Below are 21,797 nucleotides of genomic sequence, written 5' to 3' on the forward strand. Positions count from 1 at the left end.
AAACAGACAACCTTCCCATTTGGGTGTCAGTTTAGAACATTACACCACATTCTCTTCAGTCTACGATATTGTGCTGACTTACCATGCAACAATCTTAATCTTCTCCAACCTCACACTAATAACTCTAATTTACTTGTATCCACATGCCTAGGCAAGAGTAACACAAAAGTTGCAGATACTGTGAATGAAGTAAAAAAACAGCTGGAGAAACTCAGCAGGTCAAACAGTGTACTTTGATGTAAAGATACATAACTGATGTTTTACGATTGAGCCCTTCATCAAGGGCTCAATCCTGAAACATTGGTTATGTTTCTTTATCTTTGCTGTCTGACCTGCTAAGTTTCTCCAGCTTTGTGTTTTCACTTTTGCCTATCTAAGAGTATTTTGAATGACTGCATTGTACCACCAACCCCAGCAATACATTCCATGAACCCACCACTTTCTGAGGGGGGGGGGAGGGTGCAGAAGAGAAAGAATTAAAAAAAAAACTTGGCCTAGCCTTTCCACCATTCATTTTAAACAGATGTCCTCTGTATTTGGCATTGTTGCCTTAAGGAAAAAAATCTTGTTTACCTCTACGAAGTTACCTCTTGTCCTTCGCCACTCCAAAGAGAAAAGCCCCAGTTCTGTCAGTCTTGCTTCATAAGGCATGTTCTGTAATCCAGGCATCATCCTGCTAAATCTTCTCTGCACCTATACTTTCCTGTTGCAGGAAGTGTGGTCTAACCAGAGCTTTGTAGAACTCTTGAATTCAGTCCCTTGATGAATGAAGGCCAGCACATAATATGCATTCTTAACCACGCCATCAACTTGCACAATATCACAGTAAGTGTTTATTAACCCTTCTGTGAAATCCTTTAATGCATTAATATCCTTTCTGACACTTCTGACTTTTAAATGTGAATGAATCTGTAATAAACAACTTTTCTAACCGTTTTCCATATCTGTACAAACCCTGCATTGTATATCCAGATTCCTTTGCATCTTACTTTCTGACCTTTTTGTGTCATCAGCAAATTTAGAGACATGTAAACCTTCAGTACCTTCATCCTTCAATCAGTTATAAAAAGTTAAGGCTCTTTTTTTAATCTCTTGCTCATCATCTTTATAATTTGCCAAACAGAATAAGGAACTATTTGTCACCTCTTCTTTATCTTTTTCAGTCTGCTAATTTTTCGCCCACATTGTGTTTTAGAAATGTACTTTTAGCACTCATTGATAAGTATTACAGAAAACTTAACTGTAAGAATCTTGAGAGAAAAAATGAAATCTGTCACATTCTGAATTTTAAAATCTTGATTCTTATTGTCCATCTACTTGTTGATTTTTGTTTTCCTCCCCCCCCCCCCCCAACCCCCAACAATGCCTGCAGTACCTTTTGGCTCCAAACACCCTCATCCAGCTCCATATGTTCTTAAATGCAGCATCTCTTCTGGCATCTAATAGGATTCATACATTTTCATTGCAAAAGCCACTCTTGAGAGAAACAAAAATCCTGAATGAAACAGAATTCCTGGTTTAACAAAGAAAAACTCATTCTTTGTCCATATTTGAACAGAAGCTTCCATCACCTTTTTCTAATATGTGGATGGGGTTCAATTAAGACAATAAAGCATGCTAGAGAATAATCATGCTTTTCCAAGCTTACTGATCTGCTTTTGTTTTCTTGATAGTTATGGTCAGTTCTTCAGAACTTGTTCTTTTGATTCAAGTATACAAATATGCAGGTTCCTTGTTTTCTGTGTGTATATTGTATTGCATCCAGCACAGTGCTTGGTGTTTGTCATTGAGGTGTATTCAAGTCCCAAGCTTCTGAAGTTTTTTAAAAGCAAATTTGAGGAAAAAGTCTTTTTGTAAGACACCTTATTGACGACATCTTGTTTTGAAAATAGTTATCAATAAGGCTATTCACTCTGCGCATTATGTCATTCTTTATTTTTAACTTTAGACAACAGGCACGGTAACAGGCCCTTTTGGCCCACAAGCCCATGCCAGCCAAATTCCCCAAATAATCTACAACCCAAGTTCGTTTTGAAGGGTGGGAGGAAACCGGAGTTCCCGGATGAAATCAATGCAGAGATGGTGAGAATGTATAAACTCCATCACCCCTATAGTACCCCACTAGTTGCTTGGAAGGTGGTTGGTTCATAACAGCTTTGAGGGTGATTATGAAAATTTTAAAAATTTGGACATGCAGCACAGTAACAGGCCATTTCGGCCCATGGGTCTATGCCGCCCAATTAACCTACACCTCCGGTTCATTTCAAACTGGAAGGAAACCAGAGCTCCCGGGGGATACCCACACAGGTACAGAGAGAACATGCAAACTCCTTACAGTGTGGGATTCGAACCCTGGTCCCAATTGCTGATATGGTAACAGCCTTGCGCTAACCCCTATGCCACCTGTCAAGAGAGGATGAAGATGGATTTGTGTGGCATCTTGAAGTTGGTTTCTTGTGAAACTTGCAAGAAACTGCATTTAATGTATCTTTTTCTTGAGTGTGAACTAAACAGGTGTTTCCCCAACCACTAATTTTTTTTTGACAGGATATATTTGCAGAATTTCGAAACAGCAGGGAGAAAGCCCTTCCCTCTGATGCTTTGCGTAATGCTCTTGCTGAGAGTTTTAAAGATGAGCATCGTTTTCAACTAGGTCTAATGGATGATGCGGCAGAATGCTTTGTAAGTATCCTGGAGATTTTGCTGTGTTGCTCAGCACCCTGAGAAACTTCACTTGAGGCCATTTATTTAGGTTGCCTGACCTGCCTTTTTGGGGGTGATTTTTTGGCAAGTTCTGGAATCCACTTACCCTTTGCTGTAAATTCCTCAACTTCAAGTAGTATCTGTGCAATTTCAATTTTGCACACAAATTTTTCAGTACAACATTTTAGAATTCTTTAGTTCTTGAACAAGCAAGAACATATTCTCATCCCTTTGATCTCTTGTTGAATGATTTCCAGTTTTCTAGAAATGAAATTACCTGTTTTGTATCTGAACCTTCTTCAGTGTTTCTTCATTAGTACTTTATAATACAATTATAATTAAACAAGAAGGGGGAGGAGCATAGGCTAGCTGGTGATAGATACAGGTAGTGGGGTTGGGGGGCTGGTGGAGAAAGAAGGGGGTGGAATTGGGAAGTGATGAAGAGGGCAGAGGCTAAGAAAGATGGCTCTCTGATAGGAAAGGGAAGGGGCTTGGGAGATGGAGGGATGAAAAAGAGTGACTAAGGGATGGAAATTAGAGAAAGCATTATTAATGCCATACAATTAAAGGCTGCCAAGGCTGAATGCAAGGTGCAGTCTTTCCATCTTTGTGGCCTCAATTGGGCAGAGCAAGAGGTCATGGATAGATATTAGTTTGGCTGTGAGGTGTAGAATTGAAGTGGTCAGCCACTGGGAGTTCCTTGGATAGAGCGAAGGTACTCAACGAAACAATTTTATTTAGCCCCCAATATGTACTCAGTCTCCCTTTTATAGAGGAGACTGCAACAGGAGCATTGGATGCAGCAAAAGTCCTCTACAGATCCACAGATGAAGGGTTATTTCACTTGGACTGTTTGGCAGTGATAATCTTGATCATTCCTGGTTGACCATTTTATCTCCTATATTAAAATTTCAGATTCTGAAACATAAAGCATCAGTGCAAAGGGAAGCCATTAAGATTTCAGATTTGGAACCCATTGTTGCAAGGGGGAAGGTCAACTTCTTTTCACAAGTTGAAAAGGTGTATGGATAGTTGTTTTGGTTGGGGTAGGACTTCATGGGTTTATGCAGCAAGTTCCATTATCATAGAAGCAGCATATCAACAAATCCTTCAGAGTGAGCACCAAGCACCCATTTTCACTGTTACCCTGTCCAAACTCCCATCATTTCTTCCCTCTGCCAAATTTAGCTTGTTCATCTTGCATGTTGGTTGCAGTTTACAATGGGCAATGAACCTACTAATATGCTTATGGAATGTTGGAGGAAGTCTGGCCACCTTCAGATAGCCCACGTGGTTGCACAGAGTGCAAATTCCATAGAGTTGGTGCTGGTGGTCTCCTTTTCTCTTGTTCATCGAAGTCTCCTGTGTCCCAGTTCTTCCAGGTTGTTTACCTTCCCTCACATTCACAATTGAAAACGTGTGGCAAATTGTGTATTGGTTGTTTTCTCTAATATGAATTTCAGCCTTTTCTGTTTCTCACCCATATTCTTACCTTCTAAAATATGAAGATGGCTCCAACTTTAAATGTAACTCTTTAAAACTCTTGTAACTAACTGGCCTAAAGTGGATCTTCTGCAAGATAGCAAAACTATTTGAACTTCGAATTTGAAATTTTTGATTCCATTTGGCTCACCTTTGGCTTTACTTGTGATTATTCCCAATTTAATTTTGCAATGCCATTGGTTTTGGTCTTGATTTAGTTTTTTTCTTAAAGCAATCCGTTGGAAATGAGCTGAAGCATACATTTATTCCATAAGGTAGTTTACTAAATTCTGTTGACCTGAATAAATTTTTTTAATGGGAAGAAATAGAGCAAGAATTTGAAGAATTTGGGGGCCTCGTGTTCTTGCATGCATTTAGAAAAACTGCTGTTCTATAACAAGAAGGAAATAGATCTTCATTTTGCCATAATCTGACTACATTAATCAATATAATTGTGTAGAATTTGAGATTAAAAGCCATTGCATAATTACAAATATAAATTTATAAATGTTAAATTTAGCTAATCAGCACAGTAACAAGGCCATTTTGACCCATAAGTCCATGCCACCCAATATAAACCCAATTAACCTACACCCCCCCACCCCCCCCCCCAATACGTTTTGAATAGTGAGAGGAAACCAGGGCCCCCAGGGGAAAAACCCATGCAGAAACTGGGAGAACATACAAATTCCTTATAGAGAGCGTGGGATTTGAACCCCCGGACCTGATAGCTGGCGCTGTAAAAGTGTTGCGCTAATGCTACGCCAACTATGCCACCCCTGCACTAATCTTTGATCAATTCCTGATGGGTTTTTCTAATGCTTCAGTAAATGTATGAAGTTTGTTTCAAGATTCAATGTCATAAGACAATGTTATTTTCTATTTCACCTACTTATTTCTAATTAAAAGAAAAACACTAGCTTGTGTCAGTTGTACAAAAATGGCACTCTAAATTTGAACTTTAAATATTTGGATGAAATGTATGAATTTGACTTTGTTTTTATTCATTCTATTGCTGTTCACATTACATGTCAATGTTGCTAGAAGTTGTAACTTTTCATTATTAAGTACTTGAGTAGATTTTAGTTTGCTGTGAGTTATCAGGACATTAAATTTGCTCTATCTATCTCTAATTGCACCAATAAATTCTGATGGGAGCATCCAAAGGTTTTTTGCTTTCCAGGAGAATATTTTGGAAAGGATTCACTTGCACATAGTCTCGGACACTGAAATGGATACTTGTACTGCTAAATGTTGCATTACACACCAGAAGTTTGCCATGACTCTCTATGAACAGGTGAGTTCTGAAACTGTAATAATGCAAAATAATGGCATCTAACTACATGCAGAATCCTGCAGCCTTTTTAAGGTATTGTGTATTTTTTAGTTTTGATTCCGCTGCAATCCACTTAACAGATTTTGAATCCCATCAGGCATTGCATTTTCAGAAATGTATCAATGTTCTTCTTTCTTTGGCTTGGCTTCACGGACGAAGATTTATGGAGGGGTAAATGTCCACGTCAGCTGCAGGCTTGTTTGTGGCTGACAAGTCCGATGCGGGACAGGCAGACACGGTTGCAGCGGTTGCAGGGAAAATTGGTTGGTTGGGGTTGGGTGTTGGGTTTTTCCTCTTTTGTCTTTTGTCAGTGAGGTGGGCTCTGCGGTCTTCTTCAAAGGAGGTTGCTGCCCGCCGAACTGTGAGGCACCAAGATGCACGGTTTGAGGCGATATCAGCCCACTGGCGGTGGTTCAGTTTGTATATATGACAAAACTTTTGTCTTGTTAGTCAGATCTAGAATTTTTTAAAGTAAAAGGAAGAAAGTTTAATAGAAACATGCAAGGTCAATTTCTTCTATACAGAGTAGTAGGTGCCTGCTCAACACTGCCCAGCAAGGAGGTAGGTGTGTTTGAGGTATAGAGAGAGAAGCATGCCAATCTAATTATTCTGATCTCTATCATGATCAGCATGGACTCTGGCTATCAGGGCCACTTCCTGTGCGATGATATTCAATGATCTAAATTATGATAATTTTATTGGAATAATAACCAATGCTTTATAATTGTAATATTCTTATTTTGGTAAATAATTTCCCCTCTCCATGCTTATCCCTTCACCAACACAGTCTGTAAGGAGTTTGTACGTTCTCCCCGTGTCTGGATTGGTTTTTCCTGATGGCTCTGGTTTCCTCCCTCTGTTCAAAAACGTACCAGGGTTGCAGGTCAATTGGCTGAAAATTGGGCCGCACAAACTTGCGGCTGAAATGGCCTGTCACTGTGCTGTATGTCTAATTTTTTTTAAAAGTTAAAAATAATTGTCATTTTTGCAAATCTTCACAGTAAACCCAAGCCTTTCTCATTTTAGAGTGTGTGCCACAGCTGTGGAGCTACATCGGATCCATTACCTTTCACTGAGCTAGTACATTATGTGTCAATAAAAGCACTCTGGTGAGTGACAGTTCGTAAATTTCAAGATTCTGTCATTTAAGAGAAGGTTGGCTGTGTACATGGAGGTGAGGGGGTTGGAGGGTTAGTGGCAGTGAGCGGGAGGTTTGAGCAAATGGACTTGTCCTAGTGAACCGGTGCGGACTCGAAAGGCTGCCATGGCCTGTTTCCGCTCCGTAAATGGTTATAAAAAGTCCTTGTACAAATGAAAACTGAACTGATGACTGTAATTTAAATTTAGTAACCAGGTAGATAGGATGATGGAGCGAAATAAGCGCCCTCGTCCAGAATTGTTTGCGGAGCTACTTCAAGCAGCAAGTACCATTGGCGACTTTAGGAACTGTCCGGTAAGAACTGCGTGGATTTAATTAAGTTTTCGCTGAATTTCATGATTTTTTTCCGAAATTTATTTATAGTATCTCCATACATTCATTTCAAATTGACTTAGTATAATATTACATAATAGATACTAAATAATTTTCAAATTTTCACCCCCCCCCCCACCTCCCCTAACCCCTTAGGAAACCACCTTGTGGTGGTTAATTCCCAAAAACCCAAATGGTGTGGTATAAACCACAAGTGGCCTATGACTTTCGGGAGCAGAAGTACCACTCCCTCCCCTCCCCCCAGGCAGACAAAATACACGTATAAACCGAAAAATCATCATTTCTTATATCCATAAAACCCCGGTCCATCAATTTAACCAATCTTATTGATAAACTCTTTTTTTTTGAAAATCCAAACTTGATATTAAATTTTGCACCCTTTCCACCCTCCCAACACTGAGTTAAACATTGTTTACAATCAATAAAAGTTTTTTTTTTATTTTTTTTCCCAAGCTTCCCGAATTTCATCCACTGAATTAAAACACCTCTCAACATCCCAGTTCAACACCGAATCTTCCATTCTTCTCAGTCTCAAGTTGAATTTGTAGCTTACTTTCAAAAAAAGTTTTTTTCAAATCTTTTAAAATTTTCTTGAACATAATTCCTTCGGTCTTGATCTTCTAAAGCATCAATGTTATTCATAAGTTCTTTCTTCTGTGTTTCCCAATTTAATACCAAATTTTCCACTTTGTCAATCTTCTCAATGTTAAGTTGAAATTATTGTTTATTTTCAAGAAAAACTTATTCAAAATTTTTAACTCTTCTTGGACATTGCTCCTTCGACTTTAATTTTATAAATCATCAATCTTGTTCATAGTTTCTTTCTACTGAATTTCCAAATTTAATAATAAAGTTTCCGTTTTTTCCAATTTTCTCAATATTAAACTGATCTTGTTTAGTTTAAAAAAAACCTTTTCAAAACTATTAAAATCTGTTTGCAATGTATGCATACTCACAGATAATAAATTCACTCTTCCAATATTCCATCCAAAAAAAATTCACTGATAAACCTTATTGCAGGTCAAGAAGTTCCATATATATGTTTATCTTCAGAAAATATTCCAAATATTTCAAATCAACATTCGTCGCCATCTTTCAAAAAGGAGTCCGAAATCAACTTTAATAAGTTCTGTTCTTGAGAAAATTCTAGCACCAACTCCGGCTCTGTCTGGGCAAATAGGTCAAATTTCTTCAGAGGTCAAAGAATGTAATTTTGTTCTGTATTTATAGATAATAAATTCATCCTTCCGATATTCCATCCAAAAAAAATCACTAATAAACTTTAATATTATCTGGATTTTTAAAACTCATGGGCAACCAATGCCAATTACTGCAATTTATCTTCATAAAACATTTCAAATCAATATTCATCACCATCTTTCAGAGGGGTGTCCAAGACCAGCTTATCCGACAGTCCAATTAATGAGCTCCGTTCTTAAGAAAATTCCAGCCTTGACTCCGTGGTTCTGTCTGGGCAAATAGGCCGAGTTTCTTCCAAAGTCGGAGAGTGTAGTTTTGTTCTGTATTTGAACTCTATTTTCCTTAATCTTTGTTGCCATTTTAAACTAAAAACAATTGATAAACAAAACAAAGACTTTTAACAGAAAAGAAATATTCTTAAAACGGGTATTTATATAACTGCCTGGGGGAGACCGGGAATGCACGTCCGCTCCCTACGCCATCTTGCCACGCCCCCCGAATTTCATGATTTTTAAGTGCTTCAAATCTTTGTCGGCAGGATCCTTGTGAAATCGCTGAACTTCTTGGTATGACTTTTGTCCTGGATGGAAAATTTTGTTTCGTGTTTGCTTTACACCAGGGCAATATCTGTCGGTACTTTCCAAGATGGTTACTGATTAGATAGGCATTCTAGTGCTGCATGTTGGAAATATACTGCCAGTTTTCATCCTGCCTGCCTCAAACGCAGAACTCACAACTATTTTGCTGTTTTATCTTGACTAACTTGTTGCCAGAGTCACGAAGCATATTTGATTCTATTGGTTTACGAGATATTACAGCATTTAATTTGATGTATGATAGAAAGCAGAGTGTGATGGTAGAAAATTGAAGTCCTATGACTAGTGGTGTGTCACAGGGTTTGGTGCTGGGCATATTGCTGTTTGTCATCTCTATCAGTGATAGATGAAAATTTACATTGTATGTTTAGCAAATATGTGGATGACACTGAAGTGTTGTAGATGGTAAAGATGGTTGCCAAAAATTGCAGCAGGATCTTGATCAGATGGTCAAGGGAATAAATGATAGATTTTAAGACAGAGAAATGTTAGGTGATGCATTTTTTTGGTGGCCTAACAAGGCTAGGGATCTAGGGAGTGTCGTAGAGCACAGGGATGCAGGAGTACATGTACAAAGTACCTTGAAAATGGTGTCACAGGTTGATGGGGTGGGCAAAAAGACTATCAGCACATTGACCTTCGTCGGTCAGTTTATTGAGTAGAGAAGCCATGTTGCAATTATGTAAGGTATTGATGAGGCCCCATTTGGATTATTGTTCCGTTTTGGTCACCATGCTGCAAGGAAGATGTAAAGATGGAGAGGGTATAACGGAGGTTCAAGATTGCTTCATTGTCATGTAATATTGCACAACATTACCTTTAGTCTGCTTTAGGGAGATTCGCCATCAGCAGAAATTGCCAGGCACCTTTGCAGTCAGATTAAGAAGCAAAAGTCCCCCAGAGTTACTCGGCTTCTGTGGTTTCACCTCTGTTTTCTGGTGCCCTTCACCAGTCCTTTGCTGCCCCCAGTGTCTGCAACCCCTCGAGTCTGTTACCGAATATGGGTGCAGCCATCTTGGGTCCAGATCCCACGGTTGCAGGATGTTAAAATAAACCATTATCAGCTCATTTCACCAATTATTTAAAGCATGTACGTAGTCACCATAGTTGTACTGGGTGGTCCATCTCCTCTTCCTGCTCTCCATGGGTCCACATCAGCGCTGACTTTTTTTTTTAAAAAACCAGGATATTGCCAGGATTTGGATGGGTCCTGAACAAAAGGGAAAGGATGAGAGGGTGAGGGCTTCATTGCTTGAAGCGCAGGAAGAACAGGGTTGATCTCCTATAGGTATACAAAATCGAGAGAAATGGATCAGGTTAATGCAGAGAAGCTTTTTCCCAGAGAAGGGGAATCAGTAAATAGAGAGCATTGGTTGGAGGTGAGGGAGGACAGAGGGTGGTCAGCGTATGAAATGGACTGCCAGAGGAGGTGGTTTTAAGCAGGTACATTTAAGAAAAAAATTGGGCAAATGGGTTTGTTTTGGAGGAATATGGGTCAAATGCAGGCAGGTATAACTAAGTGTGGGTGGGACTTTTGGGTCAGCATAGGCAAGTTGGGCTGAAGAGCCTGTTTCCATGCTGTATGACTGACTTCAAGTTTAAAATTTATTAACTAAAATTGTGTGAAAGTGAAATTCTAATTAAAAAAAAAATCTGAAGAGCATATTATACTCTTCACCTCCCACTGCATTGTACTTTTATAATTTTATACGCAAGATTCAAGTACAAGATGTGTTAGAAAAGTGGTGCTTGTGTAGTACAGTCAGTTTATAGGTAATGAAGCAGTAAATATTCGAGAAATCTAGTGTATTATTGTCTGTTGCATTATTATGTTTGCTCTGTTTTCAATGCTTCATGTTCATTTTTATCAAAGTGAGTTACTTCTGGTAAACTTCAAACCAAGAGCTGTTCTTTCTCCTTTATTTGTCCTTTTTTTTTTAAAAAAAAAATGTAACATACTTCAGCCATTTGTTTTGTGGTCTGAAGCATGCAATCTTGGTGGAATTATTTTTGAGTTTGTTGACGTGCATTGTGTGGATTTGTTTTAAGTTTTTCTTATTTGTCCTTTTAGAGTAATTGTGGACAGAAGATAAAGATTAGACGTGTGCTAATGAATTGCCCAGAGATAGTCACCATTGGTTTGGTCTGGGACTCTGAGAATTCCGATCTCACACTGGATGTGATTCGATATTTGGCACTGCAGCTCTATCTCCCTGGAGTGAGTTGGAAGAAACTAATTCTCAATAGTTTTTAAGCTAGAATAGTTTCAGCCAAAAAAAAGACATTTGTTCAATGTTTATCTGCACAGTAGAATCCTGATGCTTTGATCTTTGGGTAATCGTGTAAATAAAAGTTGCTTTTACTTCTATTACCGATGACTAGGATGAGATGTGGAATAGGTCTGGGGTAATGTTGAGTGATGCATAAAAGTACTAGAGAAGCTCAGCAGGTCATCCAGCCTCTAAAAGTAGTAAAGGATAACAAATGTCTGGGCCTGAGCCCTTTGTCATGAGCAAAAAGCAGGCAGATGCCTTAATAAAAAGGTGAGGAGGAGGAGCACAGGCTAATTGATGAGGTTGTGGGTGGATACAGGTGGGAGGGTAGTAGAGAAAAACAGCTGAGAAGTGATGGGGAGGGGAAGTGAATGGAGAGGGAAGAGAAGTGGGTGGGGAGCTGGAGGAAAGAAGACAGAGGGATAGAAAAGAGAAACTCTGGATAGGTGTTTAATGGAAATTGTGGGGGGGGGGGGTCGATGTTAATACCATCTAGTTGGAGAGTGACCAGATGAAATGTAAGGTGGTGCTTCACCAATTTGTGTGTAATCTTGGTTTGGCAGTGCATGAGACTATGGATAGAGATGTCGGTGTGGGTATGTTGGTGGAGTTAAAATGGTTTGCCATTTGGAGGTCATTGCTATTGCAGGTGACTGAGCAAAGGTGCTCAACACAATGATTGGAGAGCACGTTGGGAGCACAGGATGGAGTTGATGACCCTTGAAGATTCACATGTGAAGTGTTGCTTCACTTCGATGGCTTGTTTGAAGCCCCAGTCTTGTCTGGATTTTTGTTCATACCTGAAAAGAGCTCAGACCTATAAAGCTGGTTACCCTTTACTTCTGAGAGATGCTGAGTTTCTCTAGCACTTTTGTATATTGCACCACAATCCCAGTGTCTGGAGACTTTGTCTGTGGTAATGTTAATGTGTACATTAATTCAAATTGTATAAATTGAGAGTTTGAATATCCTTGTAATTTCTTAAAAATATTTAAGTGTGATGAAGCTATTGTGAATCTTGAGCTGAGTCGGCTTTGACACTCAGCTTCTGATTTTGTGGCATTTTCTGATGTTTGATTATTTTTGTGAAAAAGACGGATGGGCTATTTTTTCAAGTAAATATTTGATATATCATAGAATCACCTGCACTTTAGCTGTCCAGTTCTATATATCAAACTATTTCATGCTCCATTACCAATCCCCACTTCAGGACTGCCCTTCATTGCTGCTTCCCAAGACCCAGTCTTCAGCACGTGGTCGACCACTTTTTTCCTTTTCACAATTAACTTGTGTAGTTGTAGCTCTAAGGACAGCCAGCCATTGTGTTATCAGGGTGGTGGGCGTATGGGATTGTGTTTCCAGAAAATCACCTGTTTTATGACTTTTCCATAATACAAAACAATATCTGTGCAAGTGCTAAGTGAGGCATGTTGAAAAATAGAAGCACATAAATTCTCCGAGAGCACATTTTTATCCTGTATCTGATTTATTTTTTAATATAGTGATTTGTGTATTCTGTAAGGACACATTTTCTGTTACCCCCAACCATGAGGTGGAGATTACTTGTCTGCAAAGATTCTTTGGTAAACCTTGTTCATTATTGTGTCTATTTTCTCATAACTAGAGAAATTAAAATTGGAAAAAGGTTTAATGCCATAAATATTTAGATGCTAAACTCAAGTTCTCCCACAATTTCAATTAAAGCAAGGGTCTTGGCTCAGTCGTTTTTTTTCCATGGGCTAGTATGTATAAGGATTGTCATTGGAAGATGCTGAATTATTGGAAAAAAACACTTAAGCATTAATCTACATGTTCTTTGCGTAAGAAAGCTCTTCGAAATGCAATTTGCCCTCAGAATTTGTAACTTGGGCATAAAGCAAAAGAAGTTCTGTCTTTATTACAAACATGATTATTTTTCATCTTGAATGGAGTTAGAATTTTGAAAAATATGAATGACAGATTCATTAATAATGTTTCATTCTCTTGAAGCTTTTTTTCAGAGCCACTGATGAAGGGGCTAAAAGAAGTGAATTGGTCCTTGTTGGAATGGTATGCTATTCCAACAGACACTACTGCACATTTGCCTTTCATACCAAAAGCTCGAAGTGGGTTTTCTTTGATGATGCTCATGTCAAAGAGGTGAGCTTTAAATCTCAGTCGCAATAAAGTGTCCTGACTCAAAACGCTACTCATGGATGCTTCCCGACCTGCTGAGGTCCTCTAGCAGCTCATTCTTTGCTCAAGATTTCAGCATCTGCGGTTTTTGTTTCTCATCATAGAAAAGCTTACCTGGTTAACAGAATATTTGGTCTTGACCTACAAGAATAAGATAAATATGAAGGACTACCATTGTTTAACATCGGAAAGTTTTTGAGCAGGAGTCTTAAATCGACTATTACATATCAAAAATAAATCTGCTGGAGGAACTCAGTGAGTTGAGCACTATCAGTAGGAGAAAAGGTTTGGGATCACCACCCTTCAAGATTGATAAATGACTCTTGATGAAGGGGTCAGACCTGAAACTTTCACCATTATTTTCTTCCACTAATTCTGCTCGACCTGCTAATTTTCTTCAGCAGATTCCAGCATCTGCAGTCTGTGCGTTTCTTATAAATCAAGTCGGCCCCTAAAGCATTTAGGGGTTTAAAATAATTAAGTAATTTAGGTAATATTTTTACCACTTGATTGTTTCAGAATACTCCTGGCCAGCTTGACTTACTTTTCCCTCAGCACCCTGCTGGTCTTATCCTAATTCAAAGCTATTCCTATTTACCTCTACTTGTGCAGGGTATCTGTGCCCCAGTTGTAGCTTTGTCATCAATCCTGTTATCGTGTGTATTTTTTTAAAATGCTTTTTGATCAAGTGTTAGCTCAGCATTGGTTGGTATTGACATTTGTTTGACTAAATTTCTGTGCAGTGTCTCAGGATTTTTAGTTACATTTATGGTGCTATATAGGTTTGTTGTTGAAACATAAGACAGATTTACTCAAAAGGTTTGCAGGAAAATGGAATGCCACTGGATCCCACATGTTTTGCAGCACTAACCTTGCAACTTCTAGCTGTTATGCAATTTGTTTGATCATGCCCTTCTTGCATATTTTGACCAGAGATTTTATTGTGGTCTTTTATTGTTACAAATGAATAGCTGAAGAATTCAAAGCACCCAGCCCATTTCTTTTGCAAAAGTGGCATTGAAACATCCAACGTGACATGAGGTTGCATCTTGCCAAAGTAAGCTGTATGCCTCATTTGATTGGGCTACCTTCTGGAGGTCTGGTGCTGAATGGAATATTTTGTTTTGCTGATTCAGGGCTATTGTATGGTGCTCTGCCACCAGGCACTGAATTCATCATATTATAAACTTCCTCAACAACTTGTTCTACAAGCAAGAAGGAAGGACATTCAACAGGGCACATTACATGTAATTTCCTTGTTCATTGAAGGTTATATTTTTTCCTCTGTTCTTAGACAGTCAGAATGGCATTGAGGGCAGGGGAATGATCTTGCAGAATGTGGGTCGTCAGGGAAGCCAACAGCATCCTTGATGACTTGATCTGAGAGAAGTACGTCCAGCTGCAGCGCCTGACAAGCCAAGTTGAGGTGTAAAACATGAAAGGCTGCAGACACCATGGTTAAAGTAAAAACACAATGCTGCAGAAACTCAGCAGATCAAGCAGTGTCCTTTATATTAGCAAAGATAAAAATACGTAATTGACATTTCAGGTTTGAGACCTTCATCAAGGTATGGAAAAATGTCGGCAGGCATCTGAATAAAATGTTAAGGGTGGAGACGTGTTTGCAAAGACAGAAGGTAATAGATGGAGAAGGGAGAGAGGACACATTAGCAAGCAAGGGGAGGATGATAGAGAGGGAAGGGGTGGAAAGTGGACAGGGACTTCGGGAAAGGAGAGCAGGTTAGCAGAAGCCAGAAAAGTCGACATTAATGCCAATGAAACTGGAGTTAGATGAACTCTAGATCATTTGGGAGTCTAAGGTGGGTGATAGTCCAGAGTTACATGGGCAATGTCACACACCAGAGGGCAGGAGAAGGGTAGATGGGTGATGGTCAGGAGGGGGAAGTGGAACCAGAAATCAGTGCAGGGCACCCCTGTTGTTATTCCCCTCAATTACGTATACTATTTTTGGAGACCAAGCCATGTTCATCAGGTCTCTGGCATGGTCTGGTCCTGTGGCTAAGAAAGGAAGAGAGAAGAGGTGAGCTGTAGTGATAGGGGATTTCATGGGGGTGGGGGAGGGGGGAACAGATAAGAGATTCTGTGGAAAGGATCGAGAATCCCGCATGCTATGTTGCCTCGCTGATGCCAGGATCTGAGATATCTCTGATAGAGTTCATGGCATTATTGGGAGGGAGGGTAAGCAGCAAGATGTCATAGTCGATGTGGAGACCAACGATGTGGATGAGAAGGTCCTGCAAGGAGAGTTCAGAGGTTAGGCACGAGGCTGAAGGACAGGACCTCCAGGGTTGTGATCTCAGACTTGCTACCTGTGCTATGTGCTAGTGAGATTAGAAATAGGAGTATAATCAGCTTAACATGTGGCTAAATACATGGTGCAGGAAGGAGGGCTTCAGGTTGCTAGATCATTGGGCTCTTTTCCAGGGAAGGTGGGGCTTGTTCCAATGAGACAATTTGCATCTGAACTAGAGGGGGACTAATACCCTTGCAGGAAGGTTTCCTCGTGCAGCGTCTGGGGGTTTAAACTCTATTGACAAGGGGATGGGAACTGGATTACCTGAGCAGATAGAGGCGTGGAGGAGGGAAAAGATTGTGAAAATCGCATGTAATATCATCTGGTTGTACATGGTGTAATTGTTCTCGGGTGCATCTATTTCAATTCAAGGAGTATTGTAAGAAAGGGAGATGAGCTTAGAGCATGGATTGGCATATGGAATTCGGACCTTGTGGCCATTAGTTAAACTTGGTTGCAGGAGGGGCAGGACTGGCAGCTAAATGTTGTGGGTCTCTGTTGCTTCAGATATGATAGAATGGGAGGGATAATAAGTTTGAAAGAGTGCAGAGATTTACTTGGATGTTGCTCAGACTTCAGAAACTGAGTTACAAGGAAAGGTTAAACAGATTAGGATTTTAGTCCCTGAAGTGTGGAAGAATGAAGGGAGATTTGATAGAGGTATTTAAAATTGAGGGGGATAGACAGAGTAAATGTAGGCTTTTTCCCACTAGGTTGGGTGAAAGGGAAAAAATTTAAGGGGAATTTCTTCACACAGAGAATGGTGGGAGTATGGAATGAGCTGCCACGGAAATTGTGAATGCAGGCTCAATTTTAACATTTAAGAAGAATTTGGACAAGTACATGGGTGGGAGCGGTATGAAAGGCTATGGACTGGGTGCAGGTCAGTGGGACTAGGCAAAAAAATGGTTCGGCACAGACCAGAAGGGCCAATGGGGCCTGATTCTGTGCTGTAATGTTCTATTGTTCAGAAATTAACAATAGAACCAATAAAATTTGAGGGTTCAGCAGCTTATTTAACCACAGGTGGCACAGTTAGCACAACGCTTTTGCAGCACTTGCAATCGGGACTTGGGTTAGAATCCTGCACTGTCTAATGAGTTTGTATGTTCTCCCTGTGTCTTGCATGGGTTTTTCCTGGATGCTCCAGTTTCCTCCCAACATCCAAAACATACTGGGGTTGTAGGTCAATTGAGTGTAACTGAATGGCACAGGCTTGTGGACTGAAAAGGCCTGTCTGTGCTGTATGTAAATTTAAATTTAGAAATCTAATTTCTTGTTATTTCCTTTTGAATAATATCAATGGAAGTTGGATACTTCCAGCTAGTTTAATTGTCAAAGCCCATGTTGGTTGTGATGAGCTTTTTAAACTCTTAATTATATTTAATTGCTTTAAGTTGTCAACAAATTAAGGCTGAAATATGATTTAAAAAAATTAAAAATGCTGGGAATACTCAGATGATCAAGTACGGTAACAAGCTCCACAGATGATCTGTGGAGAAAAGAACCTATCATTTTGGGTAAACTTTCATCAAAATAATTCATTGTTACATAAGTATGATCAGTGAATGTGTCATTTTGAAACCAACATTCAGCTCTTCTAACCTCATCGTGAGTTTACTGATACTCTTCTGTCATAGTAATTTATGTGACAGAATGGGTTATTCGTAATTGGATCTGACAGTGGATTATCAATATCTTGAAACTAGTAGCACTTTTCTGATAAATTGAAATCTGATTTGAAAACTTTTCTAAAACTTGAAGTACATTAACCAGTCTAAGTATCCTCAGAATTATCGCAAGAAATAGCTTGATTTCCCAAATTCATGAACCAATTCCTTTTGTACTTCATGTTTAGTTGTTTAATCCCAGTTCTACTGTCAATGTTATGATAGAAAAGTGTCGATAGTGTAAATGCAAACAGGCTTTTCCAACTGAGGTTAGGTGAACAAGAACTAGAGAACCTGGGTTACAGATGAAAAGTTTAAAGGGGACATTTTGGGGAACTGTAAAGAGAATGGGGAGATTGTGGAATGAGCTGCCAGTTTGAATTTTGACCTCAATTTTGGCATTTAAGAAAGATTTGAATAGGTACATGGATGTCTGGCTGCAGGTCATTTGAACAAAACAGAATAATAGTGTGGCATAGACTTGTTTGGCCAAAATGCTTGTTACTGTGTTATGGTGTTTGACAGTTCAAAGCAGAGTACAAGAATATGAGATGGAAAAAATACAATTAAATAATTCAGGAAAAAAGAAAATTAACAAAAAGAAAGCAAATTAGAGCAAAACAATTTAGTCTCCTTACTTGTAAAATCCACTTGATGGCATTTGGGTTGCAACGCTATTACTGTGCCAGCAACCCGGGTTCAAATCCGCCACTGTATGTAAGGAGTTTGTGCATTCTCCCAGCCTCTGTGTAGGTGTTCCAGTCTCCTCCATATTCCAAAGATGTACGAGGTTAAGTCATTTTGATCATGTGAGTGTATTTTAGACAGGCTTGTGAGCCAGAAGGGCCTGTTGCCGTGCTGTATCATTTAATTATTTGTTGTGCATTTTGTAAACCATCCAGTAATCTTGGTATTGAACTTTAAACAAAATTTGTGATAGGTGGGATCGAAATGGAAAGATGTGATCTCCAAATGTATTCGAAGTCACTTCCAACCTTTACTGCTATTTTATGCTAATCCCTATGGTATGCCAGTCAGTACAGAGGATGCACTTGGACAAGTCTTTCACCCTGTTCATGGCAAAATGGATGGCGAGGATTCAGGTGAGTTTTACAGTTCCAAATAAGGGTATCTTAAGTTTGTGGTAGATGTTGATTGTAACATGTAAATATAGACATCAGAATTTATCATTACAACGAAATCCAAATTTTTTTTCCCTGTTGAACAAATTGCCTTAAATTTCTGTTGCAATTGTGAAGGAAACTCCACCAAAATTTGAAAAATGCTACTTAAATGCTACCAGTAATTTTTTTTGTTGTTGTTATACTGTGTCCTGTCTTGCCTATGCTGGGCAATTGAGGGAATTGTGGGGAATTGAGTTTGGGAATTGTGAGGTGATGTTGCAGCTCTATAAATCTGAGACTACACTTGGAAGATTGTGTCAATTCTGGTCATCTCATGACAGGAAGGATGTGGAAGCTCTGGAGAGGGTTCAGAGGAGTTTTACCAGAATATTCCCTGGATTGGAAAATGTCTTTTGAGGCAAGACTTTTCTTCTGGAGTGAAGAAGGATGAGAGGTGACTTAATAAAAGTCTACAAGATTGAGAGGCATAAATTAGGTCAACAGCCAGTATTCCCCCAACCCTGCCCCCCCCCCCACCCCCAGGGCAGGAGCAGAGGATGGCTATACGAAAAGATGTGTGTGGATCTAATTGTTACTTTTTTGGGTGTTAAGATATTAGATGTGATTGGAAGCTTTGTTGTAGTGTTCAAATCAAACTATAGTTTCAGATTACTGAATGGAAGAGCTTCCAATTTCTTGCAGTATCAATTAAACTGATTTAGTTGGACATAAAATATTACAAATATTATTTGAACATTCAAGAGCCTGTCCTGTTGGACTTGTCTAGCATCATTCCCTCAAGTACTTTAAGTTTCCAAAGATGATTGAAAAAGAGAATTTGCATATTTCAGCATGAACTGATTTTTCTAGAGAATATTACTTGGACTTCAAAAAATTAGAAATGCTGAAACAAAAGCTCCCAGTTACTATTCATGCTTTGTTATATTGTTGATCAAAATATTGAGAATTTCAAATCTGTGTTCCACATGGTTGAATATACATCGTTTGACTTGACTTTTCTAGTGTGCTTTAATGCCTTTGTTAATTCTTGGTTTAATTAAGTGAAACAGACAAAAATGAAATCTGAGCTTATTGCAGCCTGAATTTTTGTTCAAAGTTCCGTCAACTTTAGTTCTACCTGAACATTTGGAAGTTCAACAATCAAAAAAGGGAAATCTGAACATTTTGGGCATAGTCAGTAGGTAATGTATGAGGCACCTTTTCTTTTTCTTCTTTGGCTTGGCTTCGTGGACGAAGATTTATGGAGGGGGTAAAAAGTCCACGTCAGCTGCAGGCTCGTTTGTGGCTGACCAGTCCGATGCGGGACAGGCAGACACGATTGCAGCGGTTGCAAGGGAAAATTGGTTGGTTGGGGTTGGGTGTTGGGTTTTTCCTCCTTTGCCTTTTGTCAGTGAGGTGGGCTCTGCGGTCTTCTTCAAAGGAGGCTGCTGCCCGCCAAACTGTGAGGCGCCAAGATGCACGGTTTGAGGCGTTATCAGCCCACTGGCGGTGGTCAATGTGGCAGGCACCAAGAGATTTCTTTAGGCAGTCCTTGTACCTTTTCTTTGGTGCACCTCTGTCACGGTGGCCAGTGGAGAGCTCGCCATATAATACGATCTTGGGAAGGCGATGGTCCTCCATTCTGGAGACGTGACCCATCCAGCGCAGCTGGATCTTCAGCAGCGTGGACTCGATGCTGTCGACCTCTGCCATCTCGAGTACCTCGACGTTAGGGGTGTGAGCGCTCCAATGGATGTTGAGGATGGAGCGGAGACAACGCTGGTGGAAGCGTTCTAGGAGCCGTAGGTGGTGCCGGTAGAGGACCCATGATTCGGAGCCGAACAGGAGTGTGGGTATGACAACGGCTCTGTATACGCTTATCTTTGTGAGGTTTTTCAGTTGGTTGTTTTTCCAGACTCTTTTGTGTAGTCTTCCAAAGGCGCTATTTGCCTTGGCGAGTCTGTTGTCTATCTCATTGTTGATCCTTGCATCTGATGAAATGGTGCAGCCGAGATAGGTAAACTGGTTGACCGTTTTGAGTTTTGTGTGCCCGATGGAGATGTGGGGGGGCTGGTAGTCATGGTGGGGAGCTGGCTGATGGAGGACCTCAGTTTTCTTCAGGCTGACTTCCAGGCCAAACATTTTGGCAGTTTCCGCAAAGCAGGACGTCAAGCGCTGAAGAGCTGGCTCTGAATGGGCAACTAAAGCGGCATCATCTGCAAAGAGTAGTTCACGGACAAGTTTCTCTTGTGTCTTGGTGTGAGCTTGCAGGCGCCTCAGATTGAAGAGACTGCCATCCATGCGGTACCGGATGTAAACAGCGTCTTCATTGTTGGGGTCTTTCATGGCTTGGTTCAGCATCATGCTGAAGAAGATTGAAAAGAGGGTTGGTGCGAGAACACAGCCTTGCTTCACGCCATTGTTAATGGAGAAGGGTTCAGAGAGCTCATTGCTGTATCTGACCCGACCTTGTTGGTTTTCGTGCAGTTGGATAATCATGTTGAGGAACTTTGGGGGACATCCGATGCGCTCTAGTATTTGCCAAAGCCCTTTCCTGCTCACGGTGTCGAAGGCTTTGGTGAGGTCAACAAAGGTGATGTAGAGTCCTTTGTTTTGTTCTCTGCACTTTTCTTGGAGCTGTCTGAGGGCAAAGACCATGTCAGTGGTTCCTCTGTTTGCGCGAAAGCCGCACTGTGATTCTGGGAGAATATTCTCAGCGACACTAGGTATTATTCTATTTAGTAGAATCCTAGCGAAGATTTTGCCTGCAATGGAGAGCAACGTGATTCCCCTGTAGTTTGAGCAGTCTGATTTCTCGCCTTTGTTTTTGTACAGGGTGATGATGGTGGCATCACGAAGATCCTGAGGCAGTTTACCTTGGTCCCAACAAAGCTTGAAAAACTCATGCAGTTTGGCATGCAGAGTTTTGCCGCCAGCCTTCCAGACTTCTGGGGGGATTCCATCCATACCTGCTGCTTTGCCACTTTTCAGTTGTTCGATTGCCTTATATGTCTCATCCAGGGTGGGAACCTCATCCAGCTCTAGCCTTAGGGGCTGTTGAGAGAGCTGGAGCAGGGCGGAATCTTGGACTGAGCGGTTGGTACTGAAAAGAGATTGGAAGTGTTCTGACCATCGGTTGAGGATGGAGATCTTGTCGCTGAGGAGGACTTTGCCGTCTGAGCTGCGCAGCGGGCTTTGGACTTGGGGTGAGGGGCCGTACACAGCCTTTAGAGCCTCGTAGAAACCCCTGAAGTCGCCAATGTCCGCACTGAGCTGTGTTCGTTTGGCGAGGCTAGTCCACCACTCATTTTGGATCTCCCGGAGTTTGCGCTGAAGATGGCTGCATGCGCGACGGAAGGCTTGTTTCTTCTCTGGACAGGACGGCTTTGTAAGGTGAGCCTGGTGGGCAGCTCGCTTCTTTGCCAGCAGCTC

At 40.4% G+C, this 21,797-nt stretch overlaps 1 protein-coding gene across 3 annotated transcripts in view; it reads left to right on the top strand.

Moving 5' to 3' along the window:
* LOC138758119 (inactive ubiquitin carboxyl-terminal hydrolase 53-like) overlaps window positions 1-21,797 on the top strand; it is a 97,709-nt gene that overhangs the window by 17,954 nt on the left and 57,958 nt on the right. For 2 of the 3 annotated variants that reach the window (XR_011354153.1, XM_069926604.1), the window contains exons 3-9: window positions 2,548-2,682; window positions 5,369-5,482; window positions 6,548-6,630; window positions 6,869-6,974; window positions 10,881-11,027; window positions 13,072-13,221; window positions 18,182-18,344. Coding sequence is in view for 1 of the 3 variants with exons in the window: in XM_069926604.1 (XP_069782705.1) it covers window positions 2,548-2,682; window positions 5,369-5,482; window positions 6,548-6,630; window positions 6,869-6,974; window positions 10,881-11,027; window positions 13,072-13,221; window positions 18,182-18,344 (898 nt within the window). In the remaining 2 variants the exon portion in view is untranslated. Of the gene's footprint in view, window positions 1-2,547; window positions 2,683-5,368; window positions 5,483-6,547; window positions 6,631-6,868; window positions 6,975-10,880; window positions 11,028-13,071; window positions 13,222-18,181; window positions 18,345-21,797 lie in introns of those variants that run through there. The other variant, XR_011354154.1, reaches the window with a different exon arrangement.

This window comes from Narcine bancroftii, chromosome 3, assembly GCF_036971445.1.
Source record: "Narcine bancroftii isolate sNarBan1 chromosome 3, sNarBan1.hap1, whole genome shotgun sequence".
Classification (NCBI taxonomy): domain Eukaryota; kingdom Metazoa; phylum Chordata; class Chondrichthyes; order Torpediniformes; family Narcinidae; genus Narcine; species Narcine bancroftii.